The sequence below is a fragment of the Phalangium opilio genome, unplaced genomic scaffold, assembly GCF_054372755.1.
Source record: "Phalangium opilio isolate 3A_F unplaced genomic scaffold, DU_Popi_V2 ptg000013l_1, whole genome shotgun sequence".
NCBI lineage: Eukaryota > Metazoa > Arthropoda > Arachnida > Opiliones > Phalangiidae > Phalangium > Phalangium opilio.
In genome coordinates this window covers 14860177-14885139 of record NW_028324148.1, presented here as the reverse complement: position 1 = coordinate 14885139, position 24963 = coordinate 14860177, and the positions used below count along the sequence as shown (strand labels likewise).

General features: G+C 35.3%; 1 protein-coding gene and 1 long non-coding RNA gene across 2 annotated transcripts; one reads left to right on the top strand and one right to left on the bottom strand.

The window, feature by feature from the left end:
* The first annotated feature begins 101 nt into the window (after positions 1 to 101).
* LOC149709466 (uncharacterized) lies at positions 102 to 24963 on the top strand. Its single transcript, XM_089864843.1, has 20 exons — positions 102 to 349; positions 484 to 680; positions 754 to 969; positions 2668 to 3550; positions 4395 to 4634; positions 4871 to 5101; positions 6220 to 6480; positions 6545 to 6612; positions 6680 to 6952; positions 8819 to 8994; positions 9157 to 9376; positions 12583 to 12949; positions 14449 to 14519; positions 14594 to 14794; positions 17025 to 17210; positions 17292 to 20896; positions 21707 to 22062; positions 23057 to 23211; positions 23322 to 23477; positions 24603 to 24963. Exons 2-20 carry the CDS (start codon positions 489 to 491, stop codon positions 24837 to 24839), a joined length of 8094 nt encoding a protein of 2697 aa, XP_089720969.1. The 5' UTR covers positions 102 to 349; positions 484 to 488; the 3' UTR covers positions 24840 to 24963.
* On the bottom strand, positions 7646 to 8811 carry LOC149709467 (uncharacterized). Its single transcript, XR_016381372.1, has 2 exons — positions 8430 to 8811; positions 7646 to 7683 (listed from the first exon to the last, which is right to left on the bottom strand). It is a non-coding gene; the product is annotated as an uncharacterized LOC149709467 (long non-coding RNA).

The window sequence follows — 24963 nt, the reverse complement described above, 5'->3', positions numbered from 1 at the left end:
AAAAGCCCATTTTCTAATTTCTCCGCTGATTGGTCGAATTTTCGGCAGACCACCAACCCGGTTAGTAAAATTGGCAGACCAGTGCAAACACTGAACGCACTTTCCCGTTATTTTCATGACGTCACGTATAAAGTACAACTCAGCGTGCAATCAGAATCCGTGTTGATAATTTCAAATCTTGTCTGGCAAAATTGGTAGTTGTACTGCCGTATTTAATTCATTCAGTGCGGATTTTGTCTTCGGGAAGAGATTTTAATTAACATTTTAATAGTTTTAATTGTTTAAATATAAGTACTAGATGTTGAGCGTAATTAATTAGGGTTAGGTGGACCTGAAATTTGGAAGAAAGGTGATGTATTTTAATGTTGTTTTGTGCCACTTTATAAATATCAGGGTGTCTTTTTAGGGCATATTTTTTGATTTTATTAATCTTAATTATAATTAAATTATATTAAATTATCGCGATTAATTTAATGTTTTAAGGCAAAATGGCTGAAGGGGGAAACTCATTATGGTTTAATATCAGTCCGCCAAAAGCCAAGACTTGTTCACACTCATCTGATGATGAGTTACCATTATTGAAATTAAAAGAATTTGAAAAGCCTCCCGTTGTTGTCTTCGGGCAAGTTGTTGTCGGGGCAACGGCTACTTCAATTTTACAAATATTTAATCCTAATAAGGTAGCATTTTAAATTAATTAATTAATTAAAACGTATTAAAGTTAGTTAACATTAACTGTGCTGTGGATTTTAGGTGGATTTGAGTGTAACTTTTGATAAAGTACCCGCTGGGTTTACGGTTAAGAATGATTCAATCAACATTAAAGGGAATGATTGCATTGAACTGGAGGTCTTTTGGAGGCCTACCTCACTCGGGGGTTTGAGGAAAAGCGTCTTAGTTAACACGGATTTGGGACAACGGTTTCAATTTTATGTTCAAGGTGTCTGTGTTCAAAAATGCGAGCAGAAGGTAATTATTAATATTATTTTAATTTTCCATGAATAGATTTAAATTAGTGGGATTTATATTATGGGGTAGTAATTATGATAATTACTAGTTATAATTGTTTGACAAGGCTTAACAATTATAATGAACAATTATCTTGAATCTTGATTGATTTGAGTTCATTTATATGAAACGTAAGTTAAGATTAAGGACTAAGGCCCTAGTTAAATATAATGTATCAATTTCCCATAGTTAATTTGTTAACAAGGCTTAGTAATAATTACTTGTAGCAGTTTTTAACTAAGTTCTTGATTGTATTCATTCATTAGAGTTCAGAGTTTGCAGGGGATGGTTTTTTTTTTTGGAAGTGTTAAGTCCTCATGTGCAACTTTTAAAATATCATTTGAATAAATTAGAAGTATTGGTATTAGGTGTATTAGTTATGATAGTACACTTTATTATTAAATTTCTGACATCTTATCAAAGGCTTAACTTAAGCCTTGGTCTTTTTTTTCTGACCTTGTGTTCCTTTGGAGCTACCACCCACATTATTCCATTTACCCCAATAACCGGTTAACATGAGAAACAAATTGGAATACGTTGCCGTTCTCTAGTTATTTTGTATTCAAAGGCCTAACTTAAGCCTTAGTTAAACCTTTCTAGTTTCTTTCTACACTTGCTAAAAAATTAAGAAGAGGCTACTGTTGCTTTGTATTGGCAAAGGCTTAACATAAGCCTTAGTAAATTCTTTCTAGTTTCTTTCTGCACATGGTAAACAAATAAACAGGCTACTGTTGCTTTGTATTGGTAAAGGCTTAACTTAAGGCTTAGTTAAACCTTTCTAGTTTCTTTCTGCACATGGTAAACAAATAAACAGGTTACAGTTACTCTGTACTGGCAAAGGCTTAACTTAAGCCTTAGTTAAACTTTTCTAGTTTCTTACTGCACATGATAAATAAACAGAGGCTACTGTTAATTTGTATTGGCAAAGGCTTAACACAAGCCTTAGTTAAACCTTTCTAGTTTCTTTCTGCACATGGTAAACAAAACGGGGGCTACTGTTACTTTGTAGTGGCAAAGGCTTAACTTAAGCCTTAGTAAACTCTTTCCAGTTTCTTTCTGCACATGGTAAACAAATAAACAGGCTACTGTTGCTTTGTATTGGCAAAGGCTTAACATAAGCCTTAGTAAATTCTTTCTAGTTTCTTTCTGCACATGGTAAACAAATAAACAGGCTACTGTTGCTTTGTATTGGTAAAGGCTTAACTTAAGCCTTAGTTAAACCTTTCTAGTTTCTTTCTGCACATGGTAAACAAATAAACAGGCTACAGTTACTCTGTACTGGCAAAGGCTTAACTTAAGCCTTAGTTAAACCTTTCTAGTTTCTTTCTGCACATGGTAAACAAATAAACAGGCTACTGTTGCTTTGTATTGGTAAAGGCTTAACTTAAGCCTTAATTAAATCTTTCTAGTTTCATTCTACACATGATAAACAAATGAAATGAGGCTACTGTTACTATGTAGTGGCCAAGGCCTTAACATAAGCCTTAGTTACACCTTTCTAGTTTCTTTCTACACATGAGAAACAAATAAACAGAGGCTACTGTTACTTTGTATTGGCAAAGGCTTAACTTAAGCCTTAGTTAAACCTTTCTAATCATGATAAACAAATTAAGCCTTGGTTTATCTACGACAATATGTCCCATTAAATTTTTGAAATAGGTTAAAAAATCATCGAAAATGTCTCAAAACCGCGCCACTTCCAAACCCTACTCTGTGAAAAAACCCAAAGTAACCATGTTACCCCGAACAAACTCTAACGCCACTGCAAAAAACACTGAAAGTCAGTTTTTGGACTCTAGTCTTTACAAAACCGAGAATCTTTTTGAAGAACTAAATACGAATAACCCCTTACCATTAACTCCAATTCGTCGAGAGACATTTTACATAAATCCCAATCAACGTCAAGTCTTATCGGAAGTCCCAGTTTACGAACCAAACGTACCCATTAAACATTTAAACTTTGATGAAAGTTTGGATGAAGTTTTTGCGCAAGTGAAGGCAAACACGCGTAAAAATTGGTCACCAGCCGAACCAATCGTAACTGAGAATTTGGTCAAATTGCCATTGGGTAATAAATGCAGTTTTTCATCCAATGAAACTGTTTCGTCCACGAATCGCAGTGAAACTTTCGCTAAACCAACTTTGAAAAATCCGTCATCCGATGCCGATATTTTCGAAGATAGTTTAAACGAACCGAAATCGGACTTGGTTTTTGACGAAGTCGTGGAAGATTGTCCCTTCATTGATCTAAAGAAGATTGCCGAAGCCAGGGCCAAATCGGACGCCATGTATCGATTGATTCAAAATCGTCTCGATTCCACTGATACTGTGACATCGAATGAAACGCCAGCTGCGATAAGACGCTCCGGATCGTTTACCGTTGAAAAAGCAAGGAGTAATTCGGATTCTTTTGTACTCTCCAATCATATCGAAGTAGAGAATGAAACTTTCAATCAGCCAATAGAAGTCGTCAATGAAATGTTCGATCGACGTGTTAGTACAACGAAAAAGCAATCTAAAAATGCGAAAATTGAAGATTTAGGTAAGAAATTTATAAATGTCTATGGAATATGGAGCCTTACCCTCGCTTAGCCAATCAGGAGCCTTCTTTTTCATGGAAAGGGGAGGAGCCTTATTTTTTCATGGAAAGGGGAGGAGCCTTATTTTTTCATGGAAAGGGGAGGAGCCTTATTTTTTCATGGAAAGGGGAGGAGCCTTATTTTTTCATGGAAAGGGGAGGAGCCTTATTTTTTCATGGAAAGGGGAGGAGCCTTATTTTTTCATGGAAAGGGGAGGAGCCTTATTTTTTCATGGAAAGGGGAGGAGCCTTATTTTTTCATGGAAAGGGGAGGAGCCTTATTTTTTCATGGAAAGGGGAGGAGCCTTATTTTTTCATGGAAAGGGGAGGAGCCTTATTTTTTCATGGAAAGGGGAGGAGCCTTGTTAATTCATGGAAAGGGGAGGAGCCTTGTTAATTCATGGAAAGGGGAGGAGCCTTGTTAATTCATGGAAAGGGGAGGAGCCTTGTTAATTCATGGAAAGGGGAGGAGCCTTGTTAATTCATGGAAAGGGGAGGAGCCTTGTTAATTCATGGAAAGGGGAGGAGCCTTGTTAATTCATGGAAAGGGGAGGAGCCTTGTTAATTCATGGAAAGGGGAGGAGCCTTGTTAATTCATGGAAAGGGGAGGAGCCTTGTTAATTCATGGAAAGGGGAGGAGCCTTCTTTTTCATGGACTAATTAAAAATGTTTTTAGTTATTGATTAATATTTTGCATCAAATTGGAATTATTATTTATTATCATAATTTAGTTTTAGTTCTTAGTTTTGAAACCAGCGTGGCGCGGTAGTTCTTGCGTGTCGGTGTAACTATAATGTTAATGTTTTAGGTCTGACACATGATTTGTCGCACATATCAGCGTCAGTTGCCGAATCTTCCAGCTCTGGCGGTGACTCGTACCAGGTTGTACCGGTCAGGAAAGTGCAAACATTTAATCAAACGTTTCATGGCAATGAGAAACGTAAGATGAGAAGATCGTCTAGTTTAAGTACTACTAGAGGCTTAAGTAGTCCCAAGAAAAAAGGCCTGTCGTCCTCCGTTATGTCTCCTCTCAAAAAAAGCAGCACTGGTAAATTTTGTTCAATCTCTTAGCATGTTTTTTTCCTGTGGAAATGCTTTCTCGAACACTTTTTTTATGTCGAACATGTTTTTCCTATGGAAATGCTCTCTCGAACACGTTTTTTGTCTCTCGAACCCTTTTTTCTATCGTAATGATCTCTCGAACGTGTTTTTCTATATAGCAATGCTCTAGAGCACGTTTTTGTCTATTGTAAAGCCCTCTCGAGCACGTTTTTTCCCCTTTAGGTCGTGTTCAAAGGTCGAAGCCATTTTCGTCTTTCATAAAACCCGTTGCTCAGCCAAAACTGAGCTTATTCGCTACAAGTTTTGGTAAAATTCCTCGTCACCCCAATCTGTTCGCTGCTAAGAACATGTTCTATGATGAACAATGGCAACAGAAGGAAGAAAAGGCTTTTGTTCGATGGTTGAATCACATTTTCACGCCACCAGATGGCCTTTCAGTCAACGAAGAAAAAGGTAACTTTTCAATTGATATTTAAAAATTTGGCCTATTCATTCCAAAAAAAGGGAGTAGTACATGAGTGGGATGCTTCTTCTATAGCAAATCAATCCCCCTTATTCCCTATCGCCGGAAGTTAGGCTTATCTTAGATTACTGACTGAATAATCGATTAATGGGCTTTAAAAAAATTTGGCCTTATTAAATAATCGATTAATCGCATTTAAATAAATTAGGTTTGACTAAATAATCGATTAATGGGTTTTAAATAAATTTGACTTGGCTAAATAATCGATTAGTGGGCTTTAAATAAATTTAGTCTGACTAAATAATCGATTAATCGGGTTTAAATAAATTAGGTTTGACTAAATAATCGATTAGTGGGCTTTAAATAAATTTAGTCTGACTAAATAATCGATTAATGGGTTTTAAATAAATTTAGTCTGACTAAATAATCGATTAATGGGTTTTAAATAAATTTAGGCTGACTAAATAATCGATTAATGGGTTTTAAATAAATTTAGGCTGACTAAATTATCGATTAATGGGTTTTAAATAAATTTAGGCTGACTAAATAATCGATTAGTGGGTTTTGAAATAAATTTAATCCAACTAAATAATAGATTAGTGGGTTTTAAATAAATTTAATCTGACTAAATAATCGACTAGTGGGTTTGAAATAAGTTTAGTCCGACTAAATAATCGATTAGTGGGTTTTGAAATAAGTTTAGTCCGACTAAATTATCGATGAGTGGATTTTTAAATAAATTTTGTCCGACTAAATAATTGATTAGTGGGTTTTAAATAAATTCGGTTCGACTAAATAATCGATTAGTGGGTTTTAAATAAATTTAGTCCGACTGAATAATCGATTAGTGGGTTTTGAAATAAATTTAGTCCGACTAAATAATCGATTAGTGGGTTTTGAAATAAATTTAGTCCGACTGAATAATCGATTAGTGGGTTTTGAAATAAATTTGGTTTGACTAAATAATCGATTAATGGGATTTAAATTTAGTCCGACTAAATAATCGATTAATGGGATTTAAATTTAGTCCGACTAAATAATCGATTAATTTCTAGGGAGTAAATTATTTTAATAATGGCAATTTATGTAAATAAATTTAATATTTTAGTGAAAATTTCGGAAACTTGGGTTACCAGCCTCCAAAAAGGAGCCACTGCTGATAAAAGCGCGTCTGTTCAAATTGCGCCTGATAAAGAAACACTTTCCTTGAAACTATACACGTCGGAAATGAACAAAAACCACCTGAGACGGAACGCCTTTATGCTATTCCACTCTGATGCCATGATACTGATATTACATAAAATCGAGCAGCAAGTTAGCAAGAAACGCATTTGCATAAGAGAGGACAGGAAACTTTACGCCGATTTCGGTAAGTTATGAACTTAAGCTATCATGAGTCATAACTTATGCTTTACATTAAACTTAAATATCAGGGTTGAAAAAATTGTTTTTGGATATACTGTTGAATTATAACGTATTATGGCTACATATTGGGCTAGAGGTAATTCATCCATGAGTCATGGTTATGAATAGTGGGTTAATTTTACGAGTTCTGTTCCGTTCCGTAGATTGTCTTTGGGGAAATGATTTACTTGCAAAAATCAAACGAAGCCATTAGCCTATCGAGATTTATTCTACAAAAATTCTTGTTCTCGAGCGATATCGCCAAAGAATACGCCCATAAAGCCGTGCCTAATTTGTACGCGGAAGGTTACGGGGGGCAATTGTGCAAGCATATCCTTAGGAAGTTTCTTTTCCTGATTTTGTTCCTGGATAAGGCCAAGAATTCGCATATTATAGAACACGATCCGTGTCTTTTCAACAAGAACGCCAAGATTAAGGTAAGAATATTAAACTACTTGGATTTTTTCTCTGTATAATTAATCGTAGAAGTTAGTGTTCGAATATTGTAGGGTTGTTTTCCGTTCTTTGTTGGTTAATTCGTATTCAAAAGCTTAATCGATTAATCGAAATTTTTGTTTTTGGTTTGGTCCGAATTTGTTTTATTAATCGAAAACTATATTGCGGGGTTCTTTCTTTTTGGTAAATTCGGATTCCAAATCGTAATCGATTAATCGAAAGATATATTGCGGGTTTTTTTTCCGTTCTTTGTTGGTAAATTCGTATTCCAAAGCTTAATCGAAATTTATTCTTGTTTTTCGATTGGTCCGAATTTGTTTTATTAATCGAAAACTATATTGCGGGGGTTCTTTTTTTTTTTGGTAAATTCGGATTCCAAATCTTAATCGATTAATCGAAAGATGTATTGCGGTTTTTCTGTCTTTGTTAGTAAGTTCGTATTCCGAACCATAATCGATTAATCGAAATTTGTTTCTCGAATAGTCCAAACTTGTTTCATTACTCGAAAAGTTTATTGCGGTCTTTTCTTTCTTTGTTAGTAAGCTCCTATTCCAAACCGTAATCGATTAATCGAAATTTGTTCTTCGAATAGTCCAAATTTGTTTTATTATTCGAAAAGTCTATTGCGGTTTTTCTTTCTATCTTAGTAAATTTGTATTCCAAACCGTAATCGATTAATCGAAATTTGTTTTAATAATCCAAAACTATATAACTGAAAGAAATCTCGATTATTATCTCCTTTTAAATTGGTTATCGATGTCATAAGGACATTATCTCTCTCTCTAAGGGCCCAAGATTCTATGTTACGGTTGAAATGTATGTATGTCCGATTTGGTTAGCCATCCGTCTCATCTCAAGTGGTATAATAATTGTATAGCCTAAACAGAGGCCGAGCGCATTCGCTGCAGAGTAACCCGGCATTGAACATTTTTCCCTCCTTCAAAGATTTCTCACGACAGCTCTTCGCGATTTTTACTAAGCGCGAATTTACCTCTTGTGTCTGAGAGAGCTGGGGGGTTCTGGAAATTCTCTTACTTATTTTTTTCCCCTCAGTCCTTCCTCTCTCGCGTCTCGCCACTCGCCTCCCCGCCTGTTTTAGTTTGATTCCCAACCGCTTGGGAGCGTTATCTCAGAGCTCGCCTCTAGACCACGACCGGCTTAGGATATCGGTCGTGGCTGATTTTGAAAATTATTTTTCTCTCCCGCGAATTTCACGAAAAATTCGGAAGGAGCCCCTATATAAAATCTACGTCACATCTAGCAGAACTAGATGTTTTTAATAATAGATGCGCTTGGGCCCTTAGAGAGAGAGATAATCTCCTTATGTCGATGTATAAACACAATAGATTGTTGGTTAAATTTAAATCGATTAACTACCCCTAAGATACCTGGTTTAGATTTATTTAATCGATTAGGAATAGTCCAATAATTAATATTAGAATTCTCGAATATTCTTACATCCGTATCTGAGCAGTTTCTTAATCTTAATGATTTAAAGTCAATCCCCTATTTGATTCATTGGATTAATCGGTTAAGATTCATAAATGTACTCAAAAAAATCTCCTGTTTTCGCCAGTTTCCTAAAGTTAAAACTGTTAGATTAATCGATTAGGAATAGCACAATAATTTAATATTAGAGTTCTCGATTATTCTTACAGCCCTATCTGAACAGTGTCTTAATTTTAACGATTTAAAGTCAGTATTCGCGTTTACTTCAGTGAATTAATCGATTAATCGTCATAAATCAAGAAATCGGCAATTTCCAAAAGATTAATCGATTAAAAACAGTCGAATAACGATTTCTACTTGAAACTAGGTAAAATACGCGTTAATTCTTTGACTTTTAGGCAAGTAAGGACATCTTAATCGCCTTTTCGTGCGAATTCTTGAAAGGGGAGGGTGACATCACACGCCATCTAAGTAATATCGGCTACACAGTCTCGTGGAAACAAAAGCCCCTTGAAGAGTTCAATTACGCCGTGACCAACCTCAGCCAAGATCTGAAATGTGGAACTCGTTTAGCGTAAGTTCTTCTTTACATCAAATACTAGTACAGGGTTCTTAGGGAACCTGGATAAGTCAGGGATTTGGGAAATGGGGTAAAAAAGTCAGGGATTTCAATGCAAAAATTTCGTCCGAACAATCCTCAACACTCTTTATGTTTTTATGTGTTGAACATTTGTAGGCGGTTATGTGAACTTCTATTTCACTCATGGGCCTTAACGGACACATTGAGGGTTCCGGCTGCAACTCGGACTATTAAGGCCAGAAATGTTGAAAGCGTCTTAAAGGTCCTCAGAGAAAATGGGGTGGATTTGCCAGCCGATCTCAAAGCCAGCGATATTGCAGACGGACATCGCGAACATACTTTGATGCTCTTATGGAAAATTATCTATAAAACACAGGTAAGTCTGTTTTGTGTTGACTGTGTTATATGTAGATTTGCATTACGTTGTTGCTGTTGTTCAGGACAAACCTACAAATGTTAGGGAAATAAATAGTTAACAAAAGCTCAGGGAATTTAAGAATTTTTAGTAAAATTCAGGGAAATAAGGGAAATTTGTAAGGTTTGAGTAAGTTCCCTCTGAAGGGGTTGCTTCAACCATAAAAAATCACTCCCATTGTTATTAACATGGGCTTAATTACACGCAACTTTGGATTAAAGGCTCATAACTCTGGTTCTATTAGAGATAAGGGGATGTCCTTTGCGTATGTTATAGTCCTATTTATCCCCCATCCAACCATACTAAAAACTTGGCGATCGAGTAAACAGGGGCCGAGTAATTAAGGAAAATGTTCAATATAACGCACCCTTCATAGGAATAGCATTAGACCCAACTTTGGAGGCTCATAACTCTGGTTCTATTAGAGATAAGGGGATGTCCTTTGAGTATGTCTTAGTCCTATTTGTCCCCCATCCAACCATACTAAAAACTTGGCGATCGAGTAAACAGGGGCCGAGTAATTAAGGAAAATGTTCAATATAACGCACCCTTCATAGGAATAGCATTAGACCCAACTTTGGAGGCTCATAACTCTGGTTCTATTAGAGATAAGGGGATGTCCTTTGCGTATGTTATAGTCCTATTTATCCCCCATCCAACCATACTAAAAACTTGGCGATCGAGTAAACAGGGGCCGAGTAATTAAGGAAAATGTTCAATATAACGCACCCTTCATAGGAATAGCATTAGACCCAACTTTGGAGGCTCATAACTCTGGTTCTATTAGAGATAAGGGGATGTCCTTTGAGTATGTTATAGTCCAATTTGACCCCCATCCAACCATACTAAAAACTTGGCGATCGAGTAAACAGGGGCCGAGTAATTAAGGAAAATGTTCAATATAACGCACCCTTCATAGGAATAGCATTAGACCCAACTTTGGAGGCTCATAACTCTGGTTCAATTAGAGATACGGGGATGCCCTTTGAATATGTTATAACCCTATTTGTCCCCCATCTAACCATACTAAAAACTTGGCGATCGAGTAAACAGGGGCCGAGTAATTAAGGAAAATGTTCAATATAACACACCCTCCATAGGAATAGCATTAGACCCAACTTTGGAGGCTCATAACTCTGGTTCTATTAGAGATAAGGGGATGTCCTTTGAGTATGTTATAGTCCAATTTGACCCCCATCCAACCATACTAAAAACTTGGCGATCGAGTAAACAGGGGCCGAGTAATTAAGCAAAATGTTCAATATAACACACCCTCCATAGGAATAGCATTAGACCCAACTTTTGAGGCTCATAACTCTGGTTCTACTAGAGATACGCGGATGCCCTTTGAATATGTTATAACCCTATTTGTCCCCCATCTAACCATACTAAAAACTTGGCGATCGAGTAAACAGGGGCCGAGTAATTAAGGAAAATGTTCAATATAACACACCCTCCATAGGAATAGCATTAGACCCAACTTTGGAGGCTCATAACTCTGGTTCTATTAGAGATAAGGGGATGTCCTTTGAGTATGTTATATTCCCATTTATCCCCCATCCAACCATACTAAAAACTTGGCGATCGAGTAAACAGGGGCCGAGTAATTAAGCAAAATGTTCAATATAACACACCCTCCATAGGAATAGCATTAGACCCAACTTTGGAGGCTCATAACTCTGGTTCTATTAGAGATAAGGGGATGTCCTTTGAGTATGTTATAGTCCCATTTTTCCCCCATCTAACCATACTAAAAACTTGGCGATCGAGTAAACAGGGGCCGAGTAATTAAGCAAAATGTTCAATATAACACACCCTCCATAGGAATAGCATTAGACCCAACTTTGGAGGCTCATAACTCTGGTTCTATTAGAGATAAGGGGATGTCCTTTGAGTATGTTATAGTCCCATTTTTCCCCCATACAACCATACTAAAAACTTGGCGATCGAGTAAACAGGGGCCGAGTAATTAAGGAAAATGTTCAATATAACACACCCTCCATAGGAATAGCATTAGACCCAACTTTGGAGGCTCATAACTCTGGTTCTATTAGAGATAAGGGGATGTCCTTTGAGTATGTTATAACCCTATTTGTCCCCCATCCAACCATACTAAAAACTTGGCGATCGAGTAAACAGGGGCCGAGTAATTAAGCAAAATGTTCAATATAACACACCCTCCATAGGAATAGCATTAGACCCAACTTTGGAGGCTCATAACTCTGGTTCTACTAGAGATACGGGGATGCCCTTTGAATATGTTATAACCCTATTTGTCCCCCATCTAACCATACTAAAAACTTGGCGATCGAGTAAACAGGGGCCGAGTAATTAAGGAAAATGTTCGATATAACACACCCTCCATAGGAATAGCATTAGACCCAACTTTGGAGGCTCATAACTCTGGTTCTATTAGAGATAAGGGGATGTCCTTTGAATATGTTATAACCCTATTTGTCCCCCATCTAACCATACTAAAAACTTGGCGATCGAGTAAACAGGGGCCGAGTAAATAAGGAAAATGTTCAATATAACACACCCTCCATAGGAATAGCATTAGACCCAACTTTGGAGGCTCATAACTCTGGTTCTATTAGAGATAAGGGGATGTCCTTTGAGTATGTTATAGTCCAATTTGACCCCCATCCAACCATACTAAAAACTTGGCGATCGAGTAAACAGGGGCCGAGTAATTAAGCAAAATGTTCAATATAACACACCCTCCATAGGAATAGCATTAGACCCAACTTTGGAGGCTCATAACTCTGGTTCTACTAGAGATACGGGGATGCCCTTTGAATATGTTATAACCCTATTTGTCCCCCATCTAACCATACTAAAAACTTGGCGATCGAGTAAACAGGGGCCGAGTAATTAAGGAAAATGTTCAATATAACACACCCTCCATAGGAATAGCATTAGACCCAACTTTGGAGGCTCATAACTCTGGTTCTATTAGAGATACGGAGATATCCTTTGAGTATGTTATAGTCCTATTTGTTCCCTTTCCAACGATACTAAGTACTTAGGGCTACAGCGATCAGGGTCCGAGTAATTAAGAAAAATGTTCCGACCTAACAATTTCATGAACCAAAAATTTGTTATTTCAAATTATGGCAACCTTTATTGAGATTAATTTCCCAATTCAATTACTCTTTTGGCAAAAGGTTGAACCACTTATTTCTGGTGATGAACTTCGAACCGAAATAATTCATTTGCATAGAATTAATCGATTAAAACGTAAAGTGCAAATCTTCGAGGGCAACAAAAATGATACGGAAAAAAGCATCAGGGAATTTTCCATTTATAAAACTGACGTCACATTATGGTGTTTACTGAGATGGTGTCAAATCATCGGCGAAATGTACGATGTACAGATTGAGAATTTGTCGGTATCGTTCTCGGATGGCAGAGCCTTCTGTTACATTATTCATCATTATCATCCTGATATCTTACCGACGGCCGATATTTGCGATCAGACTCTGATTAACTTGAAGAGTCAAACGGAAGCTGGTCCTGATAACTCGATCAAAGGTAAGTACATCTACTCCTTTGAAATTACTGGTTAAATATGTTTATTATTAATTGTCAGTCAGGGAAATTGAACTTTGAATAGTCAGTGTAGTTTTAGTTGGAAAATTCCATGGTGAAATGTAATGTAATGATTAAGTAGAACCTTCGATTAATCGATTATAGAGTGGTAGATTGGGGAAATTAAACTTGGAAAACAAATGAAAAACATTAGTCAGGGAGTGTGTTTTTAGTTCGAAAATTCCATGGTAAAATGTAACGATTAATCGATTAGAGTGATACGTAGATCGGGGAAATAGAACTTGGAAAACAAATGAAAAACGTTAGTCAGGGAGTGTAGTTCAGTTTGGACATTAGACGGTAAAATGTAAGGATTAATCAGGAACTTCGATTAATCGATTAGAGTGGGAGATCGAGGAAACTAAACATGGAAAAGAAATGAAAAACATTATTCAGGAAGTCTTGTTTTAGTTTTCAAATTCCATGGTAGAATGTAACGATTAATCGATTAGAGTCGGAGATCGGGGAAATTAAACTTGGAAAACAAATGAAAAACGTTAGTCAGGGAGTGTAGCTCAGTTTGGAAATTAGTGGTGAAATGTAATTATTAATCAGGAACTTCGATTAATCGATTAGAGTGGTAGATCGGGGAAATTAACCATGGAAAGAAATGAAAAACGTTAGGGAGTGTAGCTCAGTTTGTAAATTAGACGCTAAAATGTAAGGATTAATCAGGAACTTCGATTAATCGATTAGAGTGGTAGATCGGGGGAATTAAACTTGGAAAAGAAATGAAGAACATTAGTCAAGGAGTGTATGTTTAGTTCGTAAAATTCCGTGGTAAATTGTGACGATTAATTAGAAACTTCGATTAATCGATTAGAGTGAATTGCAATGATTGTTTTCAAAAAATATTTCTGAACCTTCCTCTGCATTTCACATTACTAGAACTTTTTAAACCTATTTATTAAGGCTTGATAAAGTGGTTTAAGAATTAAGTAATAGTAACCGGATTTTCAAATAATAGGTGTATGTTTAGAGGGGATTAATCGAAATTTGTCTCGATTATTCTATATTCGGAAAGAACGCGATGTTTTCGATTAACCGATTAATCGAATCGCTTTCCAATAAATTTGTACGCCTAGTTTTGATGTCTATAGGCCTACTATTTCTTAGTGAAGTAGATTTAATCTAGATTCCACTTAAAAGGCTTATCATATAGATAGTGCTTTAAGAATTAATCGAATTGTTAACTGACTTTTCGAATCGATTAATCGTTTTATAGCGATTAATCTATGTGTGTTAAGAGGCGATTAATCCGAGTTCGTTTTAATTCTGTATTTGAGTGTCGTTTTACTACTCGTTCCTCTACTCTGAAGAGTTCGTACGATTTAATCGATTAATCGACTCGGGGTTCTAATAGGAATTTACTTCTAGAAATATATTCGAAATTAAATTTTAAAAAACAATTAATTAGTTATTCAACTCGTGTGATATTTCAGGAGTAACCGAAGAAGAACAAAACAGATTATTGAAAAATGAAAAACGAAATTTAAAAACTGCTTTTGATAAGGTATAGAATATAACTGTTAATTAAATCGCAAAAATTCGTTACTTAATGGGTTAATTAAAAATATGAAATGATAGATGAGGGAATTGGGTTGTATTCCTATTGTGACTGATATCGATGACATGTGTAACACCATTCCTGATGAGAAAGTCGTCGTCACATTACTGACTTACTTAAATGCAAGATTAACAAATCTTGGTCGTGAAATTCGGGCCGCGAGAACAATTCAACTACAATGGCGGAAATACAAGTTCGAAAAAATGAAGGAACAACTAAAGGTAATTATAAAAATTTATTTTAACGCTAATTATAATTATTTAATTTTTGGCGCAAATTAAAAATAAATAATTATAAAATTAAATTTCGCGCAAATTATGATTGCAAGCATTAATTAGTTAACTATAAATATATATTGAACTCTTATGAAGTATTTTAATTATGTAATTACGAGAATTAATTTCAACGTTAATTATACTTAATTTAATTATTTCATTGCGAGCATTAATTTCAACGTTAATTATGATTAGTATAAACTTTTGATTGCGAGAATTAATCTCAACGTTAATTATGATTAGTATAAACTTTTGATTGCGAGAATTAATCTCAACGTTAATTATAATTAATTTGATTTTTTCATTGCGAGAATTAATCTCAACGTTAATTATAATTAATTTGATTTTTTCATTGCGAGAATTAATCTCAACGTTAATTATAATTAATTTGAACTTTTCATTGCGAGAATTAATCTCAACGTTAATTATAATTAATTTGAACTTTTCATTGCGAGAATTAATCTCAACGTTAATTATAATTAATTTGAACTTTTCATTGCGAGAATTAATCTCAACGCTAATTATAATTAATTTGAACTTTTCATTGCGAGAATTAATCTCAACGTTAATTATAATTAATTTGAACTTTTCATTGCAAGAATTAATCTCAACGTTAATTATAATTAATTTGAACTTTTCATTGCGAGAATTAATCTCAACGTTAATTATAATTAATTTGAACTTTTCATTGCGAGAATTAATCTCAACGTTAATTATAATTAATTTGAACTTTTCATTGCGAGAATTAATCTCAACGTTAATTATAATTAATTTGAACTTTTCATTGCGAGAATTAATCTCAACGTTAATTATAATTAATTTGAACTTTTCATTGCGAGAATTAATCTCAACGTTAATTATAATTAATTTGATTTTTTCATTGCGAGAATTAATCTCTACGTTAATTATAATTAATTTGATTTTTTCATTGCGAGAATTAATTTCTACGTTAATTATAATTAATTTAATTATTTCATTGCGAGAATTAATTTCTACGTTAATTATAATTAATTTAATTATTTCATTGCGAGAATTAATTTCTACGTTAATTATAATTAATTTAATTATTTCATTGCGAGAATTAATTTCTACGTTAATTATAATTAATTTAATTATTTCATTGCGAGAATTAATTTCTACGTTAATTATAATTAATTTAATTATTTCATTGCGAGAATTAATTTCTACGTTAATTATAATTAATTTAATTATTTCATTGCGAGAATTAATTTCTACGTTAATTATAATTAATTTAATTATTTCATTGCGAGAATTAATTTCTACGTTAATTATAATTAATTTAATTATTTCATTGCGAGAAATAATTTTAACGTTAATTGTAATTTTAAAGTTAATTATTTTATTGCGAGAAATAATTTTAGCGTTAATTGTAATTGTACAGTTAATTATTTCATTGCGAGAATTAATTTCAACGTTAATTATAATTTGAACTTTTCATTGCGAGAATTAATCTCAACGTTAATTATAATTAATTTGAACTTTTCATTGCGAGAATTAATCTCAACGTTAATTATAATTAATTTGATTTTTTCATTGCGAGAATTAATCTCAACGTTAATTATAATTAATTTGATTTTTTCATTGCGAGAATTAATTTCTACGTTAATTACAATTAATTTAATTATTTCATTGCGAGAATTAATTTCTACGTTAATTATAATTAATTTAATTATTTCATTGCGAGAATTAATTTCTACGTTAATTATAATTAATTTAATTATTTCATTGCGAGAATTAATTTCTACGTTAATTATAATTAATTTAATTATTTCATTGCGAGAATTAATTTCTACGTTAATTATAATTAATTTAATTATTTCATTGCGAGAATTAATTTCTACGTTAATTATAATTAATTTAATTATTTCATTGCGAGAATTAATTTCTACGTTAATTATAATTAATTTAATTATTTCATTGCGAGAATTAATTTCTACGTTAATTATAATTAATTTAATTATTTCATTGCGAGAAATAATTTTAACGTTAATTGTAATTTTAAAGTTAATTATTTTATTGCGAGAAATAATTTTAGCGTTAATTGTAATTGTACAGTTAATTATTTCATTGCGAGAATTAATTTCAACGTTAATTATAAAATTTAAGTTAAATTATTATTTAATTACGAAATTAGTTTTAAATTAATTTATTTCAGATTCAAAACGAGGCCGCGTTAACAATTCAAAACGCGTTCCGCAATTATCTCCACCGTAAAAAACTTGCCGTGCAAAATAAGGCAGCGTCCGTTATCCAACGTAGCTTTCGTGTTCTCGTGGCCAAGAAAACTCTTGCCGAATTAAAGCAACAACAATTGCGGGAAAAAGCGGTTGTCAAAATTCAGGTATGTCAAATTAAATTAAAATAAATTAAGTTCAAATTTAAATTGAATCTATCGGAATCTAAGAGCACTAAAAAATTTTAGAATTGCGTTAGAACGTTTATTGCCAAGAAAAAATTGCAGAAAATGAAGTCGTCCGCGCTTAAAATACAATGCGCTTATCGTAGATATTTGGCGCGAAAATTATTTAATCGATTAAAAGCCGAGAAATTAGCTGTACTTCAAGAGAAAAGCGCTATTATTATTCAGAAATATTTTAGAGCCTATTTTGAACGTAAGCGGTTTTTGGAAGTTAAACGTCGTATAATACAGCTGCAAAGCGCTTATCGCGGATTTATTACGCGTAACCGATTTAATCGATTAAAATCAGCGGTTTTATTCATTCAAATGAAATACCGCGCTAAATTACTCTGTATTCAACAACGTAACAATTTTATCGCTGTGAAAAAAGCGGTTTTGCTGCTACAGTCGCATTTTCGCGGTAATCAAGTACGTAAACGTTTAGCAGTTCAGCAAAAATCTGCTGTTACGATACAAACAGCTTTCCGGCGATACAAAGCGCAACAAAATTATACGAAGATTAAAAAAGCGGTTGCGGTAATTAAAAATAGATGGCGCTCTGTATTAATTACTCGGAAACAGCGAGAAAATTTTGTGCAAATTAAAAAATCAGCGGTTTTGATTCAATCCGTTTGGAGAGGTTTTAAAGTCAGGCAAGAGTTGCAGCGACAGAATCGAAGTGCAACGAAAATTCAAGCGGTAATTCGGGGGTATTTCGCTCGTAAAGAGTATTTGAAGCAACGAAACGCTGCAATTTTATTGCAATTGAGATGGAGAGCCGTTTTAGACATGCGCAAAGAACGGCAACAATATCTAGTAGCAAAATCAGCAGTTATTAAAATTCAAAGCGTATTCCGTGGGTATCAAGCTCGGAAGCAATTGCAAAAGCAACAACAAGCAGCAATTGCAATTCAAGCTGTATTTAGAGGCTATATCGCGCGTCAAGAGTTCTTAAAGAAGGTAAACGCGGCAATTTTGTTGCAATCGAAATGGAGGGCACTTTCAGACATGCGCAAAGAACGGCAACAATATCTAGTAGCGAAATCGGCAGTTATTAAAATTCAAAGCGTATTCCGTGGGTATCAAGCTCGGAAGCAATTGTTAATGCAACAGGAAGCCGCAATTGCAATTCAAGCGGTATTGAGGGGATATTTCGCTCGTAAAGAGTATTTGAAGCAGCGAAACGCTGCAATTTTATTGCAATCGAGATGGAGAGCCGTTTCAGACATGCGCAAAGAACGGCAACAATATCTAGTAGCAAAATCAGCAGTTGTTAAAATTCAAAGCGCATTTCGTGGATATCAAGCTCGTAAGCAATTGTTAAAGCAACAACAAGCTGCAATTGCAATTCAAGCTGTATTTAGAGGGTATATCACGCGACAAGAGTATTTGAAGCAGCGAAACTCTGCAATTTTATTGCAATTGAGATGGAGGGCAGTTTTATTAATGCGTCAAGAACGGCAATCGTATTTGGGAACCGTAGCAGCAATCGTTAAAATTCAAGCTGTATTCCGGGCTTATAAAGCTCGTAAAGAATTCCTGAAGCAACGCGAAGCTGCAATTAAAATTCAAGCTGTATTTAGAGGCTATATCACGCGACAAGAGTATTTGAAGAAGGTAAACGCGGCAATTTTATTGCAATTGAGATGGAGGGCCGTTTTATTAATGCGTAAAGAACGGCAATCGTATTTGAGAACCACAGCTGCAATCGTCAAAATTCAAAGTATATTCCGGGCGTATAAAGCTCGTAGAGAATTCCTGAAGCAACGTGAAGCTGCAATTAAAATTCAAGCGGTATTTAAAGCGTATCGTGCAAATAAGGAGTACTTGCAGCTGCGACTTGCCGCAATTGTACTTCAAAGTAGATTTAGAGCCATTTTGGAAATGCGCAAGCAACGGCAACAATATTGCAAAGTAAAATCATCCGTAATGAAAATTCAATCGGTGTTCCGTGGATTTCAAGCTCGTAAGCAATTATTGCAACAACGTAATGCTGCAATTGCAATTCAAACCGCTTTTCGACGTTACATCGCACATAAGCGATACTTGAATTTGAAGAAAGCCGCCATTGCGTTGCAATCAAGATGGCGCGCTATTTTAGCCATGCGCAAACAACGTCTGCAATATCTTCACATCAGATCATTGGTTGTTAAATTGCAAGCCCTGACTCGACAATATCAAATGCGGAAAGAGTTCTTGCGAAAACGGCAAGCTGTTATTGCCATACAAGCAAAAGTACGGGCTTATATTACGCGCAAAAATTATCTCAAGTTGCAACAGGCCACTCTCGTTATCCAATCGCAATGGAGAAGCGTTTTACTAATGCGGGAAGAACGACAACGTTACCTGCAAATCCGCAATTGCATCATTAAAATCCAATCGACCTTCAGAAGGAATGCAATTCGACAACGATTTTTACTGCAAAAACGTTCGGCAATTGCAATTCAGTCGTATTTCAGAGGTTATATTCAAAGGAGAAATTTCTTGCAGTTAAAACAAGCTGTAGTTTATTGCCAATCGAAGTATCGCTCAAAAATCGCCATGCAAAAGCGAAGAAACGAATACGTTGCCATTAAAAAATCGGCAATTTTAATACAAGCCTATTTTCGCGGACATTGCGAACGGCAAAAACTTAGAAAGAAAATCTCTTCAGCGATTGTAATTCAAAAGAACTTCAGGATGTTTTTAGCTAGGAAACGTTTCCGTTTAGTCCGTACTGCGGCAATTGCAATTAAAGCAACATTGCAAAATTTCCTAATTGCCAAGAAACAACGAGAGCAATATCTCGCGACTAGGAACAACGTTATTAAATTGCAATCCCATATCAGAGGGTATTTGGCAAGAAAGCGGTACGCGGAAACGTTGCAAGCAATTGTCAAGATACAAGCCTGTTTTAGAATGATTGCGGTGCAACGTCGAATCAAATCTCTTCGCAATGCAGTTGCAACAATCGAAAAATACAGAAAAGCGCAATTGCTTTGCCGGGAACAAAGAATGAACTTTTTGACACTAAGACAACAAGCGACTCTAATTCAAGCCGCAATTCGTGGGTTTTTAATACGAAGAAATTTTGAGCGCATTCGCAATGCTGCAATTCGCCTGCAATCGTATTGGCGCGGATATAAATGCCGGAATGATTTCAATAAAACACGCAAAGCTATCGTTGCAATTCAAAGGGCTTACCGAATGCGTCTTTCGATTGAGCGACAGAATAAAATGAATAGAGCCGCAATTAAAATTGCGTCCGTTTTCAAAATGGCAATTGCCAGAAAGAAGTTCCAACGGATGAAGAATGCAGTTCGCCTTATTGAAGAAAGAAGATACGCTCTGATTATTGCCAGGCAAAATCGCCAACAATTGCGATTAAAAATCCATCGCATTATTCGAGTACAAGCGGCAATTCGCGGATATCTTGCCCGGAAACTTCGCCAAAATCTTGAACAGGAAAAACGCAATTTAGCGGCAACAAAAATTCAAGCTGTCTTTAAGATGTTCGTGGCGAAAAAGAAATTCTGCGCTTTAAAGTACGCAGTTTTGGTTGTTGAAGAATTAAGAAAAAATAACCTTGAAACGAGAAGATGCCGAAAGATGTTTTTGGAGAAACGAAATGCTGCAATTGCAATTCAAAGGTGAGTTGATACATCCTCGTGTTATACGCAACTTAAATCAGGGTTTGTACGGATCCTGGATAAGTCAGGGATTTGGAAAAAGGGGGAAAAGTCAGGGATTTAAAGTTTATTCCTAAAAAGTCAGGGTTAGGTCAGGAAAAGTTGGGTAATTTGAAAACGGGTTTCAGGGAATTAAAAAATTGGTATAAAAGTCCTTGAATATCATGTTAGTTCGGCGGTTTTCACATGATTTTAAAAGTCAGGGAATTTGGTCATATTATTATTGGTTTGCTAATTTTTCACATTTAAAAGAGAGACTGAAATTGGTCAGGGAAAATTAAGACACTAAGGGAAAACCAGGAAATGTCACGAAATTTCATATTAGTTAGGCTATTTTTAATTCTACGCTATTTAGTTTTTGTGTGTGACCAATTTGGCCGCGCAAAACTGTAATATGGCCGGGGTCATCTTGTTTTCTACACCAGTATTAGTATGACGTAATATAACGTGAACTAAAGGGGGAAAAATTCGTCCCCAACATTTCTTAACTTAAGCCGTTTTTAAAGTGTCTTGAAATTTCATATTAGTTAGGTTATTTTTAGTTGTGCCCTTTTAATTTTTGTGTGTGACCAATTTGGCCGCGCAAAACTGTAATATGGCCGGGGCCATCTTGTTTTCTATACTAGTATTAGCGTGACGTAATATATCGTGAACTATAAGGGGCAAGAAAAATTTCCTCCCCCACATTTCTTAACTTAAACCGCTTTTAAAGTGTTTTGAAATTAATGAACCTGGTAATTAAAACCGGTTAAAATATTTACTTATTAACAGATTCATAAGATCTCGTAATGAAACCCAAAAATGTCAAAATCAATTTAAAACTATAAGAAGTTCCGTAATTCGAATTCAAGCAAATATTCGCGGACTTTTGACACGTCGACGATTTGTCGTAATTAAAAACAAAGTTATTAGAGAAAAAGCGGCTACTAAATTGCAAGCCCTTTGGAGAGGGTATAAAGCAAGAAAAAACCTCGATGATTCCCGATTCGTAGAAATCAGGCAGAATCTCGTCGTAGCCAATAAGAACTTTACTCAAGCGAAAACCCTTGGACAGATGACGAGAGACGCAGTCAGGACAATATTGACGGGCAAAGTTGGAGATATAATACAGGCCCTCATTATACTAGGTAAGCGTTACCTCTAATTATGTTAAGCAGTAATACATACAGACATAAGTTTATAAGATGATACACGATAAGTCTGACACTAAGTATAAAAGTTCGTAATGCTACTGAGAGACTTGCAGCTCGAGCTAGTTCGAGGGAGAACGACGGAAGCGAGTCAATTGAAGTCCTACACTCGGTGGTGGTTAATTTTGCAGGACTTCCATATCTAGGTCCTATTTAGTCTGCATTACTAAGCCCCAATTTGACAGCAGCGCCTCACTCACCAGGCCTCCCTCGCTTTACCTCCTCGAATCTATGACCTACCTCATTCACTTCATGACAAGCTCCAGTTCGTAACCAGACTTTACAAACTTATGGAATGAACCTTTCTTCTGAACTTTTGAATATACTTATTGAACGGCATTGTAGAACACCCTCTATACTTGAACTAGCTGTTACCCGCGGCGTCGCTCGCGTGTAATAAGAACTTCCATCAAAATGATACAAAGAATGGGTAGATTTTACTGATCATGACTAATATTTTTGTAGCACCCTAGGAGCGAATTAGGCACTCGGCGTTGCCCGTCAGCCCCTAGGGATGCATTTATTCATTACTTTTCACGCGGACATTATTCCATAAAGAAGTGTTTTTTAGTTTTTGGCCGCCATTTAAAAAGATGGCCACAAATCGAACCCAAAAGACCATTCAGTCCGTCTATAGTTTAAAGGAAACCAGTGTACAAAATATCTGTGAAATCGGTTGAAACGCGCTCGGACTTTGTTGCATAGAGAAGAGTTTTTACATTTCTGGGCGCCATTTTTTAAGATGGCGGCGGATTAAAAAAAATCTTTCTTAGTACGCGCCTACTACTTATGAGTAACGTTCCTGCAAATTTTCAGCCTTCTAGGGCAAGCGGTTTGGGCTGGGCGTTGATTATCAGTCAGTCTGTCAGTCAGTCAGGACTGATTTATATAGATATAGATTTATTTATCACAAAATTTATGTGAATTTCAGAGAAAACATGTGGCCTATCGAAACGCTGTCGAGATGATATTATTGCGAATGATATCATGGAGACACTCCTTAATTTGATTCGTAGTTGCAATCGCAGTCTTCCACACGTTGACGTCATAACTCATTGCGCCAATATATTCCTTACGATGTCAATGGTAAATGTTTTTATGCCTTAAGTTTTTAATAAGTTGTACTTATGATAACGTAGTCAACGTTTAAGGCTTAACGCGTTTAGTGTCATTTGAAATAATTTCGTTTCACGTAGTTTGATGAAGGGAGCGAACATCTATGGAGCATTCATAAGTTCATAGATGATTGTTTGGACTTGATGAAAAAGTTTCAGGATAGGGATACTTTCATTCAAAATAAAATTGCCACCCTGGTATTCCTACTGTGTAATGATAATCATCAAAGGCTCCAGGTAAGTTTCGGATCGTAATTGCGAGTGAAATTTTGCGATAATTGTAATTGAGATTGAATTTTTGCGGTAATGGTAAATGGCGATCGATTTTTTTTTCGATAATTGTAATTGCGATCGATTTTTTTTCGATAATTGTAATTGCGCTCGATTTTTTTGGCGATAATGGTAATTGCGATCGATTTTTTTGGCGATAATGGTAATTGCGATCGATTTTTTTGGCGATAATGGTAATTGCGATCGATTTTTTTGGCGATAATGGTAATTGCGATCGATTGTTTTTGGCGATAATGGTAATTGCGATCGATTGTTTTTGGCGATAATGGTAATTGCGATCGATTGTTTTTGGCGATAATGGTAATTGCGATCGATTGTTTTTGGCGATAATGGTAATTGCGATGGATTTTTTTTGGCGATAATGGTAATTGCGATGGATTTTTTTTGGCGATAATGGTAATTGCGATGGATTTTTTTGGCGATAATTGTAATTGCGATCGATTTTTTTTGGCGATAATTGTAATTGCGATCGATTTTTTTGGCGATAATTGTAATTGCGATCGATTTTTTTTGGCGATAATGGTAATCGCGATCGATTTTTTTTGGCGATAATTGTAATTGCGATCGATCTTTTTTTGGCGATAATGGTAAATCGCGATAGATTTTTTTGGCGATAATGCAGGGTTCGTACGGAACCTGGATATCCTGGATAAGTCAGGGGTATGGAAAATAGGGGCAAATAAGTCAGGGATTTAAAACATTTTCCTAAAAAGTCAGGGATATGTCAGGGATTTTGTTTGGCATATCAAAGAATTCTTCATGCAATGCTAAATATGAGCCAGGTGTGATGAAGTTGGCTCTAGTAAACACCTTAAAATGGTCAGGGATATAGGCAACATTTGGTCAGGGATAAGCTGCTGGAAAAGTTAGGGATTTTCAATATAAAAATTTCGTACGAACCCTGTAATGGTAATACCGATCGATGTTTTTTGCGATAATGGTAAATCGCCATCGGAGCTTTAGCCATAATCGTAACAAATAGCAATTGTAAAAAAAAACGAATAATTGAATTATAATGCGCCTTCTAACTTGCCTATCTTAAAATAATTAAATTTAAATGATCCTGATTAGGAACTGAAAGCACACACACATGCTGAAAAAACGATTCGCAAACTCTTGGAGACAGTTTCCCGCAAATCCACCTTCAAATTAAAAGCTAGCAAAGGGATAATGGACGACCACACAGGCTGCTCATGTTCAGAAAAAAAGACGAAAATGAGACGTAGAAGATCGATAATGAGTCAAATCCACCGACCCGAGTTTTCAAGCCCTATTGTTGCTCTTCAACATTTGGTCAACTTATTTTAGTTTGTTTAAATTAAATTGCCTTTTGTTCGTTTTTAATTTCAATTTTTTAACAAAAATAAAATTTGATTGTTCATATTTTTATATAAAAAGCTGCCATTTCAAATTAAACATTTTGCTACAACAA

What these genes read in the sequence shown, in the direction of transcription:
- LOC149709466 (XM_089864843.1), top strand. Translation starts at nt 489, where the DNA reads ATGGCTGAAGGGGGAAACTCATTATGGTTTAATATCAGTCCGCCAAAA. An exon ending in GAAACTTTACGCCGATTTCG is followed by an intron (nt 6,481 to 6,544) that starts GTAAGTTATGAA and finishes CTTAAATATCAG; the next exon opens with GGTTGAAAAAATTGTTTTTG. An exon ending in TCCTGATAACTCGATCAAAG is followed by an intron (nt 12,950 to 14,448) that starts GTAAGTACATCT and finishes GTGATATTTCAG; the next exon opens with GAGTAACCGAAGAAGAACAA.